Source organism: Dreissena polymorpha, chromosome 13, assembly GCF_020536995.1.
Source record: "Dreissena polymorpha isolate Duluth1 chromosome 13, UMN_Dpol_1.0, whole genome shotgun sequence".
Taxonomy (NCBI): domain Eukaryota; kingdom Metazoa; phylum Mollusca; class Bivalvia; order Myida; family Dreissenidae; genus Dreissena; species Dreissena polymorpha.
In genome coordinates this window covers 33070243-33093454 of record NC_068367.1, presented here as the reverse complement: position 1 = coordinate 33093454, position 23212 = coordinate 33070243, and the positions used below count along the sequence as shown (strand labels likewise).

The 23212-nt window shown below is 36.2% G+C and overlaps 1 protein-coding gene across 1 annotated transcript in view; it reads left to right on the top strand.

Annotated features, from left to right (window-relative positions):
- The first annotated feature begins 10645 nt into the window (after nt 1-10645).
- LOC127854563 (adhesion G-protein coupled receptor V1-like) overlaps nt 10646-23212 on the top strand; it is a 139848-nt gene continuing 127281 nt past the window's right edge. Inside the window, exons 1-17 of the mRNA XM_052389627.1 lie at nt 10646-10756; nt 11047-11169; nt 11715-11993; nt 12799-13050; nt 13887-14141; nt 14507-14618; nt 14874-15017; nt 15886-16004; nt 16631-16799; nt 17415-17629; nt 18274-18459; nt 18991-19135; nt 19532-19725; nt 19896-20019; nt 20530-20681; nt 21166-21274; nt 22789-22918. Coding sequence (XP_052245587.1) covers nt 10661-10756; nt 11047-11169; nt 11715-11993; nt 12799-13050; nt 13887-14141; nt 14507-14618; nt 14874-15017; nt 15886-16004; nt 16631-16799; nt 17415-17629; nt 18274-18459; nt 18991-19135; nt 19532-19725; nt 19896-20019; nt 20530-20681; nt 21166-21274; nt 22789-22918 — 2804 coding nt within the window. The 5' untranslated portion in view covers nt 10646-10660. The remainder of the gene's footprint in view (nt 10757-11046; nt 11170-11714; nt 11994-12798; nt 13051-13886; nt 14142-14506; nt 14619-14873; nt 15018-15885; nt 16005-16630; nt 16800-17414; nt 17630-18273; nt 18460-18990; nt 19136-19531; nt 19726-19895; nt 20020-20529; nt 20682-21165; nt 21275-22788; nt 22919-23212) is intronic.

The window sequence follows — 23212 nt, the reverse complement described above, 5'->3', positions numbered from 1 at the left end:
TGGAAGTGCTTCCTATAAGTAGAGCTAAATATAAAGGGAGTTTTCCAACCACTTTTAAATTGTGTGGCTATGCATTAGTATCGTCTTCATGATGCGATTCTAATGAGCACCAATGACAAAGGATTTTATGAGGTGTATTGGCCGCTTTAAGACCCATTGCTCCCCTTATCTAGAGTCCTGCTATAAGTTCAATTGAACACAGTCAAAAGGTAAAAATATAAAGGTAAAGGCATGCTTTTATAGTCTGATTACTCACTATGATTCAATCGACTTTGACATTTACCCCCGATCACTGGGATTTAAGTCGTCCGTTTACATATGGCGCACAAGGCAGCAACGGCACATTGACTTATTTCGCTCACAGTCGTGTTAATCCACATGATCCGTTGTATTTTCAATTCTCTTAATCTCAATTTACCACTTAAAAACAAGTTAACTATTTAGACAATTATTTTCGGTCGTCACTTGAAATATATTACTTCAGAAATAAGCATTTTAATCTTATTTAAAATGTGCACTTATAAAATAAATTATATAAATTAATAGTAATAAGATTTTTGAAAACGAACAACGCCATTGGTTATATTTTACATGTGTATATAATTACATTATGCATAGATTCTCAACGTTTCGGGCTTGACAATGTAAATTGATTCGTACTTCAAAATGTTTGGTAAAAATAGCCATAATATACATACATGCATTTCAGGTAGAAAATAAAACTCGGTTATCAGAGTGCCCAATTTGTTGAAAGTCTCTGTTATCCGAAGTGCCCTATATCGGGAATCAAAGCATCCGCAACTTCATGAATACCACCTATTAAAACAGGCTCTATCTTCGTTTATATTTCATAGAATACTATCAAAATTTCAGTATTTGAAGCACAGTGATTACTCTACGTGCTGGAATATTAAACAATTTCTTGCAATATTTCAAAGTAGTTTTATTTTGTTGAAATGTTTACTGTTCATCCGATTTATGCTGTTTTCCGACCGAATTTTCTATTTTTTGGGGAAAATCTACCATTCTTCCGTGATGTTTTTCTTTGCAATAGAAAAAGATACACCATTTATACACTCGACCATGCGCCTTGTCTAAAAAAACTAATTTTTGTGATATACCTTAAAAAACTGATGAACTTACCTCTCGCGCGAGGCTTTTGTTGTTATCTGGTATCGAAGTGCCATCTGTTATCAAAGTATCCGCATACCCAGCGTGAGCCTTAACCGTCATTGAATGTTTCCGTCACCAAGCAGGAGCCGCGTCAACTACAAGCAAAATATTTAAGCTTGAGCACATTTATCAGTTTTTGTTTTGTATTATCATTTTATTATTATATAAACAATAAAATGTAAATAATAAGATAAATACATAACAGAAAGAGCAAATAAATTGTTTATGTTTTGAGAAAATATAATGATGTGCACATATAAATTTGTTTTGATGTTATATTATTATTATTATTGTTTAACGCATACAAGAAAACGCTAAAATGTGTCAAGATTTTACTTTTTCTAATTATTTTGTAGCTACGATCTGCTACGATCTACATTAAATAATATAGAATACTTTGAAAGCTATTAATCAGACCGTGTAAGTGTATTTAACATCTAAAATTTCATATATCACTTAAAATAGCTTCATATAAAAGCGAAAAAGAAGCAAGAGTTTTGAAATATAAAGAAAGACAGATCAGCTACAAAGTGGCCTTTTCACAGATTTTTGGCATGTTTTGAAGTTTGTCATTAAATGCTTTATATTGATAAATGTAAACATTCAATTTCTAAAAGCTCCAGTAAAAAATCAAAAATCAAATTTAAAAAAGGAAAACAGTAGTTGCACCCGGCAGGGCTCGAACCAGTGACCCCCAGAATCCTGAAGTAAAAACGCAATAGTCAACTGAGCTATCCTGCCAAGCATACAAGACGTGCGTATTTTATACGTTATATAAGCAATCTTCGTAGTTTCACAAATTTAAACGACAACAGAACTCTCCAAATTATTCAATCGTTTCGCGTTGCAACGCTTTATAATATTTAGGTTTTTAAATCGTCAAAAGATGCATATAATGGCTATATTAGACCATGGCAAATGTTCAGTAATACTGTTTCCTCACAAATATCATAAGCAAACCGAAAATTTGCGAATCTGAAACAACTTTTTTCAATTTTGTCTATTTACCAAACCGTTAAAAGATCCCTTTAAATAAAGACAAACATAATCTACATTCAAGATTATAGAATAATTTTGAAGCTCTGGTATTGAATCAGACAGTGAAATTGCATTGTACATGCAAAACTTCACATAACACTTAAAATAGCTTCATATAAAGCGAACATGAAGCAAGAGTTTTGTAATATAAAGACAGATCGGCTTGCTGAAAAAGTGTTAAATGAAGACAGACAGGTGATCCTTAATAGTCATATTGCATAAGAAAGTTAAGGAAATCGTTGCCATGGGTACATTTTCAGATAGATAAAAAATATCCTTAATACTTAAGAAGTTGTTGAATACGGGCTCAGGTTAACTCTAAAAAATGTGTTTGCTGGGGAAAAAAACACAACATTTGGAAAATCACTTTACTCCGAAGCCAATGTTTTTGTTACTTGCATGCAAGTGAGTTTCACATTTTCTGTTATTTAAAATTGCAAGTAAATCAAATGTTAGAACACACTTAAATGTTGTCCACACATTTCAAAAACTTGTATACTAGGACGAATGTGTATTTTAAATTTTAACTATAGTGTTCAATGTCTTTTAATAAGGTGGTTCAGATGCGTTTCAACCAAAGACAAATCACGTTATTGTGTTTCGGGTACTACGCTGCACACTCACAAAAACTACATAGCAAGTAAATGAAACCCTTTCTTTTAATAATAACTTATGCCGAAATACTAGCTGTGGTCACACTTATTATTGCGATCAATTAATTATTAAATGTAAGAGAACAGAACTTCGGAAAAGTCGAACATACCGATTAATTAATGAAGTCGGTATTTACAAAAATCAATGTCCGTTTCCAAGCAGTTGATTCGGGCAACATATGTTCACAGGCGTGGATGTATGTTCTTGTACATAACTGATGTCGCAGATGAAAGATGTATTACTCATTTTCAAATGTCAATAATGTGTGGACATTACGTAAGGAATGTAATAATGCGGTGTTGTTCAAGGCTTGAATGTGTATAAAAAAAGGATTTTAAAGTCTTCTTATCTATAAACAATGGCATTTAAACTTTGATGAAAATATTAATTGGATATGTATTTTTTATACTTAAACACTGTGTTAATAAAAAATACATGTGTATATAAACCATACATGCTTTTGATAGATAATGTGCATTCATAAATGTGTATGTGTTGCAAAAACTTTTGTTTTCGGATAACAAACCGGTGCTTTGGGTAAGTAAATTGTATTTATTTGTATCATATACTTTCCATTTAATTTAGAGGTCGTGATATTTGATGGTAATTTTGTTTTTATTCACGAGTGATAGAGAAATTAAAATGTTAAGCGTTTGTTTATATAATGACATACCACATATCGACAAATAAATATTTAGGCAAGCATAACTTATGTATTATTTCATATATTTAAATGGGTTAATGAAGACAAACAAACTGTTATTTTATTATTTTCCTTACCTCATTTACTCGACTGTTTTGTATTGAATTCATGATTCGCTTTACCTCGAATGTAAAGAAAGGGAACTGAAGTAATACTGTTATTCCTATTTAGCATAACTACATTGACATCTTTGTAATTCCGTTATTTATTTGGAATTTTATAATTATCAATGTGCTATATAATAAAACATAGTGTAACATTCTACTTACGAAATTATAAATGTCGCATTGTCTGATTCACAAATGTTTAAGTCAACTTTTTAAACATAATTATTTTGTTTAATTGTATCTTTTTGTAGCAATAAAGGGGGGGGGGGGGGGGTAACGTCCAAGGGAGGTCACCGAAGTTTTGGAAAAACCTGTACAGCCCATTACTGGCATTTCGGAGCTGAAAATTGCATATTCACGTTGTATGAATATTTACAAAGCGTGCCTTAAAATAGTGTATTTTACATATATTCGCCGAAAATTAAATGTTTGTTTCTAAGAACCATGCGGTCAAAGATATTATTAAAACAATTCTTCATTTCATGAAAAGTGAAATAAAACGTATGATACTAATATTTATGTCTAAATCTAGATGCTTCAAATGATGTCAATACCTGCAGTGCTGTTTGTGTTAAAAAGCGGAAATCAACAATTGAAAACAAACTACATTTATAATGAGCATTTTAATATTAATTCGACGAATATATACCATGTAGTTGAATAAGCATACATAGCGATTTTGTAAGCGGATTTTTCAACTGACTATTATTGCACATTGTATTTGATTATTTAAGGCGATATCGTACGCCGTATTTTAAGACAAGACGCACGTCAGTTCGTAAGTTGATATACGGAAAACCCAGTGGAAATTTTACACCACGCGTAAGCGGAAATTTTGAACATTAAGATCAATAGCATATAAATATAAAAATGAATATTTACATAGTATACATTATATTTTGTAAGGCATTGACATATTGGATATGTAACTGCCTTTGAAATTATTAAAATGTGTCAATATTTGCAACCCGACGTCTATCTACATGTATAGTTATTTATAAATATTAATTAATACACATGAATGTGAGCTTCGCTTTGGGACAGTCCCAGATTACCAGTTAGGCAGAGCCTATGGGCCCCGCGAATTTAAGGGGCCCCATGAAATCGTGATGAAATAAAAAGTCTTAACCTGCAACGCGGTATTCTGGTAGTTAAGGAATTATCATCCGTGCGTCATTTTTTTTTAAATATATCGGATAAATAATTGAATATAAATCATGTTTGACTTAACATAATTTTATAATTACTTGTTATAATGAAAATCCATAAAGAGCAACTGCAGTCACAATAAAAACACCACCACCGCGTGGGCCCCATATGTTGTATTTTTCTGCCTATGGGTCCCAGGGTGCTTATCCGGCACTACTTCGGGATATTGCATATTTGATAAGTGTCTTTCTAGATAAGCCTTTGCAGTACGCACAGGCTCATCAGGAATGACACTTCCTGCTATTGTACTTTTCCCTTAAAGGAAGTCTCTTCTAAGCGCAAACCCAGTTAAGGCTGAAAGTGTCGTCCCTGATTAAAAGATGCGGACTGCACTGGCTAATCTGCGGGGCGACACTTTACGCACGCGCCTTTAGCCCCGTTTTCCTAGAGCGAGGCTGATATATATTGGGAATTTCCGATTGTGTTGAATTCAATTTTTGTATATCGTCCTATGTAGAATACACGCTGTTTTTACTTTAAACTTAAGATGTTCCACTTAAGAACTCAAAATTTAAATTATCAGTATTAAGGCGTTAATAGCAAACCTTATGTTTGTCAAGAAGAATGTGGCCCAACCTATGATCAGAGGAGTAAGGGACGGGGGACAGGGCAACGATTTCACACACTCTTCCAGAATGTCAATGCAGTGTTCTGGAATTATGGACAACGCAGTTGACATGACCTCATGTGATACCCTGGATACATGTTTTAAAGAGAAAAATGATCCCTCTTTAAAGGCAAACTCAAATACTATTATATGCATTTACTCAATGGGGTTCGAAATTAGGATATGGAATATTCGAGAGTTGCCCAAAAGTGTATCATATCATTTGAAAATAAAAAAAAGTAATATATCGACTTACATTTATAATTTGAACTTATGAGCAACAATCACGTTGAAGCAGTCATGAATACTTCAGCAATTTAAGTTGGAACAGTCATCTAGCTAAACAGAGCCTCGTTCTGGGAAAACTGGGCTTAATGCCTGGGTGTACAAAATCGTCCAAGATAGGCCTGTGCAACCTGTACAGGCTAATTGGGGCCGACGCTTTCCGCTTTTATTGGATTTTTGTTTAAAGGATGTCTCTTCTTAACGAAAATCAAGATTAGGCAGATAGTGTCGCCCCATATTAGACGACTTATGGAGAGACATTTTACGCACATGCTTTACGCCAAATTTTCCCAGAATGCGGCTCAATTAATCTGACATCAAGCATGGGGAAATTTATACTTTAAAACCGCTCCCTGTATCAGAAAGTCGAAGATTTACTTGAACTACGCTATAGCATGCGAAATCTGGAAGAAAGCGATTGAGAGATGAATAATATATCATGTGTTACCTAGGGGACATGTTACTCTGTGGTTGTTTTTCGTCTCATTGTCTTCTCATTATCATCCGGCTTCGCATGCGCAAACCCATTGTAAGACGCATAGAGAATGTGATTGTAAATCTTTCCCAATTACCGTTATTTAAATACGACAACAGAACGCCCCAGCAAACTTTTTAAAAACATGTTTTATTGAAATATATAAGCGCCATTGTAATTCAGCAAATGTGCGTTGCATTGTCTCTTCTTAATTCGTTTATTTGTTTTAAGTGACAGGAGTGGATCAAAATTACTCCAAACTTTGAAAATAACATAATAAACACTTTTCTTCCTACTGCTACTATGAAAAGAACCCCACCAACAACAACAACATCAACAAGATTAATGATGTAACTGTTAGCAAATATTCTTGTGCATTTGGTTAATGTGTTTCAAACGGTTGATGCAAAACAATTGAGTCACGTTCTGAAAAAGCTGGACATAATGCATGTGCGTAAAGTGTCGTCCCAGATTAGCCTGTACAGTCCGCAGAGGCTAATCAGGGACGACACTTTCCGCTCTTATGACATTTTTCGTTTAAATGAAGTCTCTTCCTAGCAAAAATCCAATTTTGGCGGAAAGTGTCGTCCCTAATTAGCCTGTGCGAACTGCACAGGCTAATATGGGACAACACTTTACGCACATGCATTATGCCCAGTTTTCTCAGAACGCGACTCAATTGAGCCTCACTCCAGGATAACGGAGCTGAGCCCGGCTGTACGTTAAGTATCCGCAGTCCGCACAGGCTAATCAAATACGACAATTTCCACTTTTATTTAATTTTTCGTTAAAGGAAGTCTCGTCCACAAGATAACCCATTCTGGTTCTGGTGGAAAGCTGTGTCCCAGATTAGCCCGTTCGGACTGTATGTTACTACACTTTTCGGAAATGCATTAAGCCCCATTTTCCCAGAGCGCAGCTCAATTGAAAGCCGATTTAAAATATGCCTGAATACTGTTCGACGCGGTCGGCGATATCAAATCACCCAGCTGTCCAGTTAAGCATATTCAAACAAAAGGGGTACGTACCTATAATGGTACCAGTACTAATTAATCTGACAGATGCAGAGGATTTATCGCTCGATTAACTTACAAATCTGTAATTTGTTTTATTGCTTGAGCCTTGTTAAATCTATATCAACAAAGTTGAAAGCGTGTACTGTAAACAACACAAATGACTGACGGACTGAATGAATAACTAAATGGATGAATAACTGAATGGATAAATGAGTTAATCACTGAATTAGTAAATGAATGAATGAATGAATAAATAAATAAATAAATAAATAAATAAATAAATAAATAAATAAATAAATAAATAAATTAATTAATTAATTAATTAATTAATTAATTAATTAATAAATAAATAAATAAATAAATAAATAAATAAATAAATAAATAAATAAATAAATAAATAAATAACTAAATAAATAATAATAAATAACTAAATAAATAAATAAACTGTTACTGTGATCATGGTTTAATATTCATTAAAACCTTACTATGACGAAGGGATCGTATTTAGTGGATTGACATTTATGTTCATACAGTCATATTCCTGATTTGGTTTTTCTGTGTGCTTAATTGATCATAGTGAACCATATAAGTCAATATTTCCACAATAACCATTCACGCAACATCTTGTCGGCCGATCATTTCGCCAGTAATACTCTTCAAAAGACGCTAAACATCGCACCTATGGGCTCCACCAACTGCTGTCACCAATGCATCCACATATGGTCATTTGGGCGCCGTATTTCATTAACACGCAACTGAATAATTGATGTACTTTCTTCCGCAGGTAAATAGGCAACGGCTAATTAAATAACAATGCCGATAGTTTCTTGCAGCTTTGCGGCGTTTGTTTATGTAATATTTAGGTATACATGGTTTAGTGTGGTGTAGAATGGTTTGATTTGTGGAAGTAATAGCACGAGTTTCAAATGGAGCTGTAAACTACCAGAAAATATACTTGGATTATCGCTCCACAATGCTGGATGATATTTTTTAAGATACAAATTGCAGTTGTAAAAATTTGTGTTTGTAGTTAAGAAAAACTGTTTGACGTATTTTCAGAAATCAATATTTTTATATGTAATAAGGGTGATTTTAAAATATGATAAATTGTGACATCTCAGTTTTATCGTGTATGCTTTACGTTAAAAAAAGTTTTATACTAAAAATGTGTTTAATTTGTTAACAGAATAATGCAGCAGTTGCGTTCATGGCACATTCGGATTAATTATCAGGTATAGCGAACACATTTGGATAAAAAAAACTACAAGGGACATCTTGGTGCTGCCGTTTTACAGGAACAAATATATATTATGTACTGAACGTGGTAACGCGGTTGTGCTTTAATGGTAAGGATTGTGAAGTAATAAAATCATAGACTAACGTCGTTAGGAACCATATTCCATGGCGTTCTTAAACATGGGACCGGAAGTTTATATGCTACTGTGGTTTTGGTCCTGTTTGCTGCTTCCCGGCCATGCGGGACAAGTGCGTTTTGTTGATACGCAGGTTATCACCGAGGAAGGGAAACAGTTCAGTCTCAAAGTGGAGCACATAGGGACAACCACAGATATCGTCAACGTGATTGTCAAGGTATATGAAGCGTACAGACATATAACTGATAACCAGCAATGGTATGCGTTAAAACTATATGCAATATTTTATTCTAAGAGGAGTCATCCGTCGTTTTTTACGACAATTTTCATTAATATTTTTACACTTTGTTAATTTTAAAATAAGATGCTTCATTACAAAACCACACAACGGCACACACGTGCACGCATGGTTATGATACACATACACTGTGACGATTGATATTTATCAAATACATTAAATTGTTGAAAGTTTGCTCTGTAGAAATATATAATGTTTTGTTTACGCAAAATTAACGCGGTACTTGTTTTTGGAAATAAAAAGAAACACACGAACGAAATGTTTATAAAATGTAAACATTCAGGTGGACAACATAAACCAAGACTTCGTCGGCAGCAGCCAAGTGGCGTACTTTCCCCCGGGAGGCAGCAACGTCACTTCCGTCACGTTCACGGTAGCAGACGACACCGAACCGGAAGTTGAAGAAGTTTACCAGTTCAGCCTCACGGTGATGGGAAACAGCGCTACCGTCATCGTTCCTAACGTCGCGACTGTAATCATCTCTGCGAACGATGATGCGTACGGGGTGTTTAGTATCACAGACGTAAGTTATTTTTGTAATATTGCTTAAATTTTTATTGTTATAGTCCAGACCCTTAAGGGGATGGTTAATGCACGAGACGTGTCAGGGATTGATTTCTAGTCATTTTTTTTTCTTTACATCCGCTATCTAAGAGGAATTAACAAAAAAACCAACACCGTTTTGCAAGCGTCCGTTCGCTGAGAAGTAGGAGAAACCTAATAGGCATCGGTGACCATTACATATTTGTCGCAATTTCTTTCTGTGATTTTATTAATCTGACGTGAATTTGGTGCTAGTTGTGTAGTGTAGGCAGATATGGGGCTGATATGCTGCAGAACAAACTTTTGCCATATAGTCTTTAGCTCTACATTGGCGACTAAAGTCACAGTCTTGTTGTTCTACTTATTAAACATCATTATAATTTTCTTAAACAAAAATATAGGTTACACACATATTTTCTTTTCGCGAATAAAATCATTATTTATTTCGATAGATCAGTTATTCTAATGGTATTCATTACATCTTCTATTTCATTAAGCAATCACCGATGCTGACAACAGAGGATCCGGTATCTACAAATATTGTTAACGTGAACGTGATACGAACGAAAGGGCTCAATGGACAAGTTACCGTTAATTACCAGGTACATACAATGTAGCAAATTGCTTTGATATGATAAGAGCTGTGCTCGGAACCAGCCGTTTTAAAGCGCGAAGGTTTCATTGTGTACACACCGGTCTTACTGACAATAACGTAGTGACGTCACCATCTATATATAGAATGGCGAAGGTTTTAAATTAAAATGTTTTTTTCACATGATAGTTACAGTTGTGTCCCTTTGTATGGATTGCGACATTACCTTCGGCGACGCGTCACGCACACAGACGCGCTTTTTGAGAATTAATAAATCTATTTCATAGAAACTGCGAGTACTAGATAAACTGAGCAATAGAGAAGTACAATTTTAAAGTGAATGTTGTCGATATTAAACATGATTCTTATGTTTCTCAAATTATCTATTGATTTACATATTTATATTTTATATTTATTTACATAACATTTTACTGTATTTTACATGTATCCTATAAGGCAGATTTATGTTTAATGTTAAATGATAGACTTTTGATCTTGGAAGAGTATATAAACGCAAGTGACTGTGACTAGCAAAATGCCTATACTTTAGTTCATTGCTACAGCTCCAAAGTCAAGATGCAGTTGCCATGGTGGGGACTGACATAACACCAGCTGCAGGCTCTGTCACATTCAACAATGGGGAAACTGTCAACACCATTCAGCTGCAGATAAGAACTGACACAGTATGTGACCCTGTTGTTTATTGGCTAATAGACAATGATTTGATATAATTATTGCTAATGACAGTTTTTTTTTTTAAATTTGTGGCAGAAATTTCCAATATAAAAAAGTTTTAAATTTTCCAAATGAATGCCTCAAATTTCCGTTTGAAGGTTTCAAAAAATAAATAAATAAAATGTAAATAATTGTCAAAATTTTGTTTATCTACCTATCCAGCTGTATCAGTTGAACCTTAGTATTGAATGTGATATAATGTGTTATGCAACTTATATTTTAACATATTACATTTCAGATACCAGAAAATGATGAGCATTTTCAGCTGGTCCTTACAGGTGCAACCCAAGGGGCAAGGGTAGTCAACAACAATTTCACAATTACCATTCGGGCCAACGATGCACCTTTGAGATTCCAGCAGGTAGGACCTGTCACATTTAAATGAGCAGTTGTTTAATTGTAAGGTAGTATTATATGAGCTAGGCTCTGGGATAACAGGGCTTAATGCCTGTATGTAAAGTGTCGCCCCAGATTAGCCTGTGCAGTCCACACAGAAAATGAAGTATCTTTTAAAAGAAATTCCAGTCCTTGCGGAAAGTATTGTCCCTGCATAGGCTAACCTCGGACAACACTTGATGATCAAACATTAAGCCCAGTTTTCCCAGAGCATATCTCATAAGAATGCACACTTAAGGCGTTATATGAGCAAATACTAGTATGTTTATATAATGATATCATTTTGTATAAGTTTCGTGCAATTGGATCAACACGATTAATCAATTAATTAATATATATGTATATGTAGTTATTGGCCAAAATCCCGCTTGCATGAAATATAAAATACATGCAATAAGTTGTATGTGCTTATTCCATAAATTTAGTTGACAAAACTAATACAAGTAGCATAATTTGATTAACATTTTAATATAAAAAGATTATTTTGCATGTTATTTTTTCTCATGGCAGGCTGAATTTAGGTTTGATGAGAACCCCATAACTCGGATTAACAGTGTCAAAGTCACAAGAGGTCTTGATGTGGACGGAGTAACCAAGGTAGGGTCCACTGAGAGTGTGGCCACAGTAAGCTACCTCCTGATAGCAGGCAGTGCTCAGAGTGGTCAAGACTACCGCGGGCCTGATGATAAGAACAGCGGTCAAGTTACCTTCGGAGTGGGCCAGACTTCAGCTAGCATTAACCTGGAAATCATTGACGACATCGAGCCTGAAATGGAGGAGGTCTTGCAGGTATTTCAGATGGCTTACTCAGCTTAAACATTAAGTGCAATATTGCTTTGTTTGTTTTTATTTTAACATTGTCTTCTCTTTACAAATATTTGACCATGGGTGCAAAAATATCAAATTACATGGATCTACCTTGTTCATATGGATGTTTATTGCATAAATCAACTGGTACTTAAATGGTCCGCTACCAAATTTCACTTAAATATTACAAATAAAATGAAGCTTTATTTAGATTTTCAAAATCTAAAGTACAATTTGTTATTTGTGTAGCATATACTATTACTAGAACATAGCTTTTATTTTGATTTTCCCAACTCTTTCCATGATATATTAACAGTGACATATAATTGCATTTCATTGTTTTATTACTTCTATTACATTAGTTGATTTAATGCTTTGATTTGTCATGGAAAATCACACACTGTTATTGACCCATAATTTTCTAATTGTAAATGTATGTCATGGCATATGGTTACTTTAAAAGTCATGTCTGACAAGTGAATTTTATAGCAGCCTAGAGAAATTATGTGTCTTTTAATTTCATGCTTCACTGAATCAATGCAAAATACCAACATCATAACCAAGTGACCATGTTTTTTTAGACTCTTTAAATCTTCAATACATTACTAGAGCAATGTCTTGCAAAAATAATGTATGTCATATGTGGCCATCATAGCTCCAGACCAGCCTGCGTATTGGCACTGTCTAGTCTAGAGCTACCCCAGCCTGTAATGAAATCACAAAACCTTGCATGACTTTATACGGGATAGGGTAGCTCCTGACCAGACTGTATAAATTTCTGTTCCAGATGATTTTGTCCTCGCCAACTGGTGATGTAGTTCTGGTGGCCCCCAACAAAACCAGCATCCTCATCACCTCCAACGACAACCCAGCTGGCATTCTGAGCCTGAGGTCACCTGATATGGTGTCTGCCCCTGTCAGTCAGCTGAATGAGGACAAAGATGTAGACACGGTGTTTACTGTGGTGAGGTCGGCTGGGTCATTTGGAACTGTCAGCGTCAACTGGGAGATTGTGCGTAATGACACTGGATCTGGTCTGGTAGGTCACACAACTTGGTTCTTTTAATACTTGAGTGGCAGTCTGGGAAAACTGGGCTTTATGAATGTGTGTAAAGTGTTGTCTTAGATTAGCCTGTGCAGTCCACACTATTCATTTTATGGTCATTTTAGCTTAAAAGAAGTCTGTTCCTAGCAAAAGTCGAGTTTAGACGTAAAGTGTCGTCCCTGACTAGCCTGTGCTGAGGCTAAGCTGGGACAACTAATTCCACACATGCATTAAGCCTGGTTCTCCCAAAGCCAGGCTCATGTTAATACAGCTTAACTTTGTTAGCGCAAAATGACGTAAGTCAAAGTTCTGAATGTGTCAAAGCTGACTTATTTTCTAATCTTAAATCTTCTTGTTTTTAATAGTATTACCTATTTTATATTTATATAATAGTTTTAACTCAAATTATTGGAGAATCTGTCCAAACTAATGCTTCCACATTAAGTGCTATCTGATACTCTTTACATGTTGGCGACAGTTGCAAAGTGTGCAATCCCATGAGAGGCCACTACCTGATAACAAAAGTGTCTGAATGTATGGCATGTGCATAAAGTATTGTCCTAGATTAGCCTGTGCAGTCCACACAGGCTCATTTGGTATGACACTATCCACATAGACTTGATTTTCATTTAGAAGAGACTTAATTTAAATGGAAAATTCCATAAAAGCAGAAAGTGTAATCCCTGATTGGCCTGTGCATACTGCACAGGATAATGTGGGACAAAACTTAACGCACATGCATTAAGCCCCATCTCCCAAGAGTGTAGCCCATTTACATATTTTATTTTCCTTATAACAAAACGTCTGTATCGTGTTGTGTTTTATCTCAGGTGGGTGAAGACTTGACGCCTGTGTCTGGCACAGTTACCTTTGCTGAAGGCGAGCGCGAGAAGCAGATAGTGGTCAAGGTCACACAGGACTCAGCGCCAGAACCCACTGAGAGATTCAAACTGCGACTGCTGGCCCCTGTGTCTGGTAGCGCCAAAGTGGAGGGCATATCTGAGGGGTTTATACTCATCCAGGATAGTGACAACGTGTACGGAACTGTGGAGTTTGCTGCGGATGCCAAACAGAAACTTGTAGTGGTCAGTACATGTATGTTTGTTTGAAGCTTATTATGTTTAGCTTGATTGCGTCAAAAGAAAAATGATTATGGAGACAAGTTTGAGTATGTTATAGTGTTGCTGCTGACCTATATAAAGGTAGTGCAGTGGCATGTTCCAGTACGTCACAGTCTTGTTATTTTCTATACCGGTAATTGTCATTTTTCTCTTGTTTGAGAGTCTCAAACATGGAGTACTTTGATTATCAATCCATTTTATTGCCCATTGCATTAGTACAGTTATGTACAGTTTACACTGATGATTGGATGTAACCCTTTATTTATCAGTTATCAAGAAGAAATTTCATGAAATTTTGTAACACACTTTTTTTCTCCTGATATTTCTAGAATGCGTTACCGCGGATGCTGCAGCTTGTGATAGCCAGGGCGGGGTCCAACAACGGTGATCTTCACTTGAACATCTCCCTCGTGTACAAGCCATCAGACAGCTCCAGTGCAGGTAGGGATTGGCCCTTAAGATGTCAGAGTGGGCTGGATCAGTTGGCTAGCTTTGACAGATTATTTAAGATTTATGTAAAACAGCACAATTTTGTCTTGTTATATTATCTGCTCAAACAATTCTATAAGTTAGCATTTTTGAGGCAAAGTTCATTTTATATATTAGAAAAGATGAACTGAACAACTCTAAAAACCGAAAAATTGGACATAAGTTGTATGTTTCAACAACTTCTCCATGTTGATGCTGATCTTACAGACGTCCTTGAGAGCTCTGAGCTGGCCGTTGTGATGATGTCTGGGGAGGTGGAGCGTACAGAGCATGTCCATGTGAAGTCTGAGGCATTCCTGCAAGTGGGAGGGGTATTCACTGCTACACTGAGGAGTGTGAAACTTGTTACAGGTGAGACATGAGAGACTTGTTACAGATGAGAAATGTGAGGCTTGTTACAGGTGAGAAATATGAGACTTGTTTCATGTGAGATTGAGAGACTTGTCACAGGTGAAATGAGTGATACTTGTTACAGGTGAGAAATGTGAGAAATGTTAGCCTTGTCAAAGGTGAGAAGTGTGAGACTTGTAACATGTGAGAAGTGTGAGACTTGTTACAGGTGAGAAGTGTGAGACTTGTTACAGGTAAGATATGTTACTTGTTACATGTGAGAAGTGTGAGCCTTGTTTCATGTGAGAAGTGTGAGAATTTTTACAAATTAGAAGTGTGAGACTTGTTACAGGTGAGAAGTGTGAGACTTGTTACAGGTGAGAAGTGTGAGACTTGTTACAGGTGAGATGAGTGATACTTGTTTTTTTTTGTTTTTTTTTTGAGATTTTTTTTTTTATTATTCAATATAAAAACATACAATATAAATATGTGCATAAGCAAGAACAAAAGTGGTACAATACAACAGTAATACTTGTTACAGGTGAGAAATGTGAGACTTGTTACAGATAAAAATTTGGGACTTGTAACAGGTTTTAAACGTTACAGGTGAGAAGTGTGACACTTGTTACAGATGAGAAGTGCTTCATTGGGAAAAGTTGGTTCAATGCATTTGCATAAAGTTGATTTCCTGATAAGCCTACAAAGTCCAAGCAGGCTAATCAGGGACAACACTTTTTACCTATGATGAAATTTTGTTTAGACTTCCTTTAAACCAAACATTGCATAATTTCAACAGCAGACAGTTCTACCTTCATAGTAGTTTTAACTTTTACGGAATGTTGAAAATATGAGAAAGAGAAATAAATTACAGTAAAATGATCTTTTCTAGAGCCCCTAATAGGTGCCTTCAACAGCCCCTCCCTAGGGGCCCGCACAGTTGCCAGGGTGACGGTGACCCCTGCAGAGGCAAACGGGGAAATTGGGTTCCAGAACCTTGATAAACTGTCTGTAAGTATATAAGAACATTCATTATTATATGGGATGATGTTATGTTTTGGGGCTGCCGATAGGGGCAGTGGTTAGTATAAGTGCTTCTCTCCTAGGCAACCTGGGAGAATGTAAGTTAAGTTTGTGGTCACCATACAAGAAAGGTGGGTTTTCTTTTGGGCACTCTGGCTTCAGTCCACCCACAATACAATACTATATAAAAATTGAAAATCTTTCAGTAACAAAACAATTTCTAGAAATTGTAGCTATATTTCAATTTGTCTTAAAGTAAAATAAATACTCAAAATCAAGGAATATTTCGCAAAATATTTTGTGAAATCTGTATTGAGATTCTCTCTGAGAAAACCAGACTTAATAAATGTGTGTAAAGTGTTGTCCCAGATAAGCCTGTGCAGTCCACACAGGCTGGTCAGAGACATCACTTTATGCTTTATTTTATTTTTTTTTTAAAGGAAGTATCTTATTAGCAAAACATCCAGTTTACGCAGATATTGTCATCTTATATCAGCCTCTCCGGACTGCACAGGCTAATCTAGCCTCTCCGGACTGCACAGGCTAATCTACGAGGACATTTTACACATGCATTATCCCAGAGTGCCATTCACATACTGATTACCATGTGTCAGGTTGTGGAACCGGATGCCTCTCCTCTAGAGGTCAGGGTCCCCCTATCTCGAGAGGGAACCAGTGGCCAGGCTGTCATAGGCTGGACCTTACAGGGAAATGGAACTAACGCTGCCTCAGTCACCAGTGGGGATGTTAGAGCAATGTCTGGATCTGTTGTCATGGAGTCTGGTATGTGATTTTATTGTGGGAAAAATTAATATTATTTAAGCAGTCAGAGAATTTTCTGAACGATCAAAGGTATGGAATGGAAAAAGAGAGGCATCTGTAATTCTGTGTAGAACTGTGTGCTTTGTTTTTTTTATATAAAATTTCATCCATATTATCAGTTTTGTATGAAAAAGTTCAAACCTATAAAAATGCAAAAACAGATAGCTGATTAATGAATATATATGATATGAGCTTTGTTATGGGAAAACTGGGCTTAATGCACGTGCGTAAAGTATCATTCCTCATAAGCCTGTGCGGTTGGCACAGGTTAATAGGAGACAACACTCTCCACCAAGACTGGATTTTCATTTATAAGAGAGTTCATACATAAACAAAAAAATCCACAAAAGGGGAAAACGTTTTCCCTGATTTACCTGTGTGGACTGCACAAGCTAATCTGAGCAAACACTTAAAACATATACATTAAGCCCAGTTTTCCCAGAACAAGGCTCATATTGCCTTTTGAACACCAGAAGATGAAAGCATAGACATACTTGTATACAATAGCTGGACAATATGTTTCACTTCAAATGCAGTTCCAGTTATTTTCTGAGCAATTGATATCTTGTATAACAGGTTCATCAGTGACTTACATCGTCCTAATGATTCTGCCAGATGATATTCCTGAACTTAACGAAGAGATGACCTTGACATTGACCTCAGTTGACCCGGCAGGGACTCAGCGACTGAGAGCTGGCTTCACACGCAAGTCTGTTGTGATTGGTCAGAACGACAATCCTGGTGGAGTGTTCCAGTTTGAAGCCAGCGAGCCCCTCACTTATTCTATTGCAGTTGGTTTGATTTTACACTAAGAGTGCAGTTTACAACACAATTAATTTAAACTTTATGATCAATATGCAAACAACATCGTAACACTTTATCAATTTAACTATAGATTTAAGTTATGAATGAAAAGCTTGCAACAAACATATGTATATAGATAATAAAGGATCAACAAAATATTGGATTAAAGTGACAACAATAATTTAGTTAGCTTTGCATGGAGATTAATGTGCAGCAATTATACTTTGTCACACATTGCATCATAACTAATAATTTGGCAAACAATCTTTGATGAGACTCCAAATTTGATGCTTAACTATTACCCTCTTTGCAAACTGTTTGATATATTCATGTTTTTTAAGTGTGCAGCGTTTCACAGGCTAATCAGGGACAATACTTCCCGCTGTTATGATCTTTTTTCGGATCTTTTATCAGACTACACACAGTTCACAGGCTGATCCTGGATTACACTTCAAGCAAATGCAATTAAACCCTGTTTTTCCTCTGTGGTTGCATATAAATGATTCTAAGTGCTGGTTTGACCCAGAAATAAGATTTCAAGTGATCTCAATGGGTCTTTTATCCCAGCTCATTTAAGCTTTGAGAAAAATAATAGCTAAAACCAAAGTCAGTCACCTTTTCCATTCCATAGGAGGGAGCCACCCCGAAGGAGTTCACAGTGGTTCGGGACTTTGGGGATCTTCTTGAGCAATCAATACAGTACATCATCATCAACGGAGACCAGGATTTCTTTGGGGCCACCAACGTGCTGACCTTCCCAGCAGGGGTCAAAGTTCGAAGGTTCTCTGTAGCGGCCATGGCTGATGGAATCCCGGAGGTATGAACAGTTCATGGTAAAACTGGGCTTAATGAATGAAAGAAAGTGTTATCCCTGATTAGCCGGTGTGTACAGGCCTTTCAGTGAAGACATTTTTACTTTACTGGATTTTTTTTAATAGGAGACTTACTTTTCAACGAAAAGTACTAAAAAAGAGAAAGTATCATTCCAGATTTGACTGTGCACAAAAGGCTTAATTTGGAAGACAGTTTACTGCATGCATTACGCCCAGTTTTCCAAGAACAAGCTTCAAATAAAAGTAAAAGAGTAACGATGTATGTTGTTTTTCTTTTTCTTGAAAATTAAAAGAAATAATGTTTGTTACTGTATGGGAGATATTTTATAATCTCAAATATTTGGATTAAAATTCTGTAATAAAGTTAAAACACACAGTTGGGAAAAAATTGTTTAATTAAATAAACAGTAATATCAATGATACAGTAATATATTTATGATAGAAAATTTTATTTTACATGGATTTATTTTGTTTTCACCTATTTACAGAGAAGTCATATTTGAAATATGTTTCAGCTGGAGGAAGTCTTCACTCTACGCATCCAAAGTTACGGAGCCAGTAATGCAGTGATTGGTCAGCGGTCCAGTATAGAACTGCAGGTCCCCAAGAACGACAATCCAAATGGAGTGCTGCAGTTGCCAAAGCCAGTTGTCTACCTTAGTAAGTGTCATATTGCTGGCTGTGTCATTACTTCATGGGCTGAAAATGGTTTTAAGTTTATTCAATTATTATTTTTGAAAATGTTGTTGTTGTTTTGAGGAGAGGAGTGTGGATAGAAATTGGATGATCAAAGTAAGGATTAAATCAATAGTTTGTTGATAATGATAATTATTATTTTATTGTTAGTGTTGATAATTGTTATGTGATGATGATGATAATGATTATGGAGCTGCTGCTGTTTTTTGCTACTTCTGCTTCTGCTTCTGATGATGATGATTATAATCATGATGATGGTAAGGATCAAAACACAACAATAAAATCCATAAGTTTACAAGCTTTTCTAACAAATTAAGTCAACACCCTCTCATTAGCCAAATATTTATTACATTATCGCAGATGAGAGTAAAGGAGCAGTGAAGGAAGTAGCCACCATTCCAGTCCAGAGGAGCATGGGAATGTTTGGGGGTATTCAGGTGACCTGGTCCCTCTCACCTGGAGACGACATTGACCTTCGACCTTCATCAGGCTTTGTGACCTTCACCTCTGACCAGGACATAGCCTATATCACCCTTGAATCAGTACCCGATGAGGTAATGGTCTCTCATTGTTGCATCTTATGTTACCGATTTCCTATCAGTAAATTTGTTGCCGTTTGTGGTACTGGTATTATATTTTACATGGCAATCTTTTTAAATGTTTAATTCCTTTTTATTATTTTGTCAGCAAGTCTTTCCAATACTTGTATGAAACTATTCTTTAGATCACTGAGTCAGCTGAGAATTTCACCTTGACCTTGAGTGCTCCCCAGGGCGGGGCAGTTTTGGGACAGAATGTCAATTGTACAGTCTTGATCACGGCCAATGACTTCCCGATCATGTTTGAATGTGAGTTGTTTCTTTATTTTTAAAACTTCATCCCTGATATGTTCAAATCTTTGTTAAATAAGAAAAGAAAATGTTTTCTATTAATGTAGCAAAAAAAACAACTGGTTCTTTAACATTTGTTACTAAATGCATGGCATATCTACATTATTTTGTTACTTGAAAGAATTTGCCATCTGTGTCAAAACAGCCGAGTCTTTCATAGAATTTAGAAAAAAGAAGTTAAGAATTTGGATATTTTAAATATCATCACTGTGGTCACTAAATGAAGTTTTCAAGTCTAACGGCAGATTTAAATCAGCCATTTTAATGGGAAAACTTGGCTTGATGCATGTGCATAAACTTTCTGCATAGACTTGATTTTCCAATGGAAGAGACTTACTTTAAATGAAAAATATTATTTTAGCTGAAAGTTTGCATCTCTGATTAGCCTTTGCAGTCTGTGACAACTCTTTACATGTATTAAGCCCAGCTTTCCACAAAGCGGGTCATATCAGCATGTTATACCTACAGCGCTAGCCCTGCGTTTGGAGGAGCCTTCCGAGACGTCAGTTGTGATACAACGAGAGGGGGCTCTCAACACCGCTGTCACGCTGAAATACCAGACACTAGATGGCACTGCAAGCTCCGTGCAGGGAGACTACTCTCACATTACAGCGGGACAGGTCAGTGTGCGGGGGCAGAGATACTGCTGGCATGTTTTTATGATTTTATAGAAAGACTAAGGCTTATTTGAAATGCTCTCGAGTCCGTTGCCTGGGACCAGAACCAGTACTTGGCGTCTCTTAGGGAGATCTTAAAAAGCTACATCATTGGGAATCAAACTTGTGACCTCCCATTCGTTAGGCGGACACCATCTCCACTATGCCACAGCAACCTATGGAATGTTCTCATCTTTTGAATATAAATTACATGCTCTGAGATCTACAAAAGGAAAGCAAAAAACTACCTACTCAGAAAAGTAGTTTCAATACTGTCAAATATAGTTTTCATGGTCTTTGCAGAATATTTTGTCAGCTTATGTTGGAAAATTTAAGTACATATACTAAGAATGTTTTTTATTGTGATGCGCATTATTATATTAAACACTTAACAGTCTTGAACACTTTTAAAGTCAAATGTAATTTGTTCAACCCAACTTCTTTCCAGGTGACATTTAGCCCAGGTGAAGCACAGAAGTCTGTTACAGTCCGTGTGTTAGATGACACGACCCCTGAGGGTCCGGAGACATTCTTTCTGCAGGTCTATGAAATCATCGGTAGGATATTTCTGTTAACCTTTGATCACTCACATACACATTTTGACGTATTCATAGTCGCTCAGAAAAATCAAATTAGATGAAAGACCTTTCTTAATAGAATCAAGTTTTAAAAGCTGCATTTCCAACCCTTTGATGCTGTTGGGCAGCAAACAGTATAACACCTGAACAGCCTGCAAGTTACAGATATTATTTCCACTTTGCTTAGTGTGGGAAAGGATTAATCCAGATGCTATTCTAGTAATGATATAACGATTTTGTAAAAGAACCAAAATTTGTGCTTATTTTTACATGTGTTCTTATACCGCAGTTTAGTACTGCAGTAACTGTTCTTTAATGGTTTCTGTCATGTTATTTCTGTTATATTAACATCTCGTATGTTGTCAATCTGCTAAATTAAGACTTTTTAATATTTCAAGGACTGGTATTTAAAATTAAAGCATGCAATTTTTATCATCATATCTTTACACTTGTCATGCATTTGAGCCGGCTTTGGAAAAACATGGCTTAATGCACATGCATAAAATGCTGTGCAAGGCTAATCATGGGCGATACTTCCTACTGGCATGGAATGCTTTGTTTAATGACTTCCTACTGGCATGGAATGCTTTGTTTAATGACTTCCTACTGGCATGGAATGCTTTGTTTAATGACTTCCTACTGGTATGAAATGCTTTGTTTAATGACTTCCTACTGGTATGGAATGCTTTGTTTAATGACTTCCTACTGGTATGGAATGCTTTGTTTAATGACTTCCTACTGGTATGGAATGCTTTGTTTAAGACTTTTTACTGGTATGGCATGCTTTGTTTAATGACTTCCTACTGGTATGGAATGCTTTGTTTAATGACTTCCTACTGGTATGGAATGCTTTGTTTAATGACTTCCTACTGGTATGGAATGCTTTGTTTAATGACTTCCTACTGGTATGGAGAACTTTGTTTAATGACTTCCTACTGGTATGGAATGCTTTGTTTAATGACTTCCTACTGGTATGGAATGCTTTGTTTAATGACTTCCTACTGGTATGGAATGCTTTGTTTAATGACTTCCTACTGGTATGGAATGCTTTATTTAATGACTTCCTACTGGTATGGAATGCTTTGTTTAATGACTTCCTACTGGTATGGAATGCTTTGTTTAAGGGAAGTCTTTTCTAACCAAAAAATGCAGTCTAGTCAGAAAGTGTCCTCCCTGATTAGCCTTTAAGGACTGCACAGGCTTATTGTAGATGATACTTTACGCATGTGCATAAAGCCCATTTTTCCCAAAGCGTGGCACATGTATGTGTATTTCAAGCTAGCAAGGCTAACTCTTTCCACTAGTAACATGAAGTGCGACAGTTGGCAGTGGCCGGCATTAATATGTGCACTTTTTATTGGTAAACAAGGTTACCAAGGAAAGGTGTTGTAGGTTAAGTTTTACTGAATACAGCAAAACATCCTAATAAAACAATAACAACAAGCTGTTGCAGTTCATTGTAATCTTTCATTTTTTTTGTGTGTGACTTCTAGGGGATGCAGTATTCCAGGGTCCAAACCAGGTGAACATGACGATACTTGACAATGATGAGGCCTATGGAACCTTCCATTTCATAGCCCCGTTCTCACAGCAGGTGGATGAGGGCAGCACAGTCACTTATGGGTGAGAATAGGAGCCTTGCTGTGGGAAAACTGGGCTTAATGCATGCACATAAAGTGTCGTCCTAGATGAGCATGTGCTGTCTGCCTATATTGGATTTTCTTAGAGAAGAGACCTCCTTTAACCCTTTGCATGCTGGGAAATTTGTCGTCTGCTAAAATGTTTTCTGCTGAATTTCTAAAATTAGCATTTTCTTCTATTTTTTTTCAAAGAATACTATCAGAATAGCAAACAGTTTGGATCATGATGAGACGCCACGTTCTGTGGCATCTCATCTGGATCCAAACTGTTTGCAAA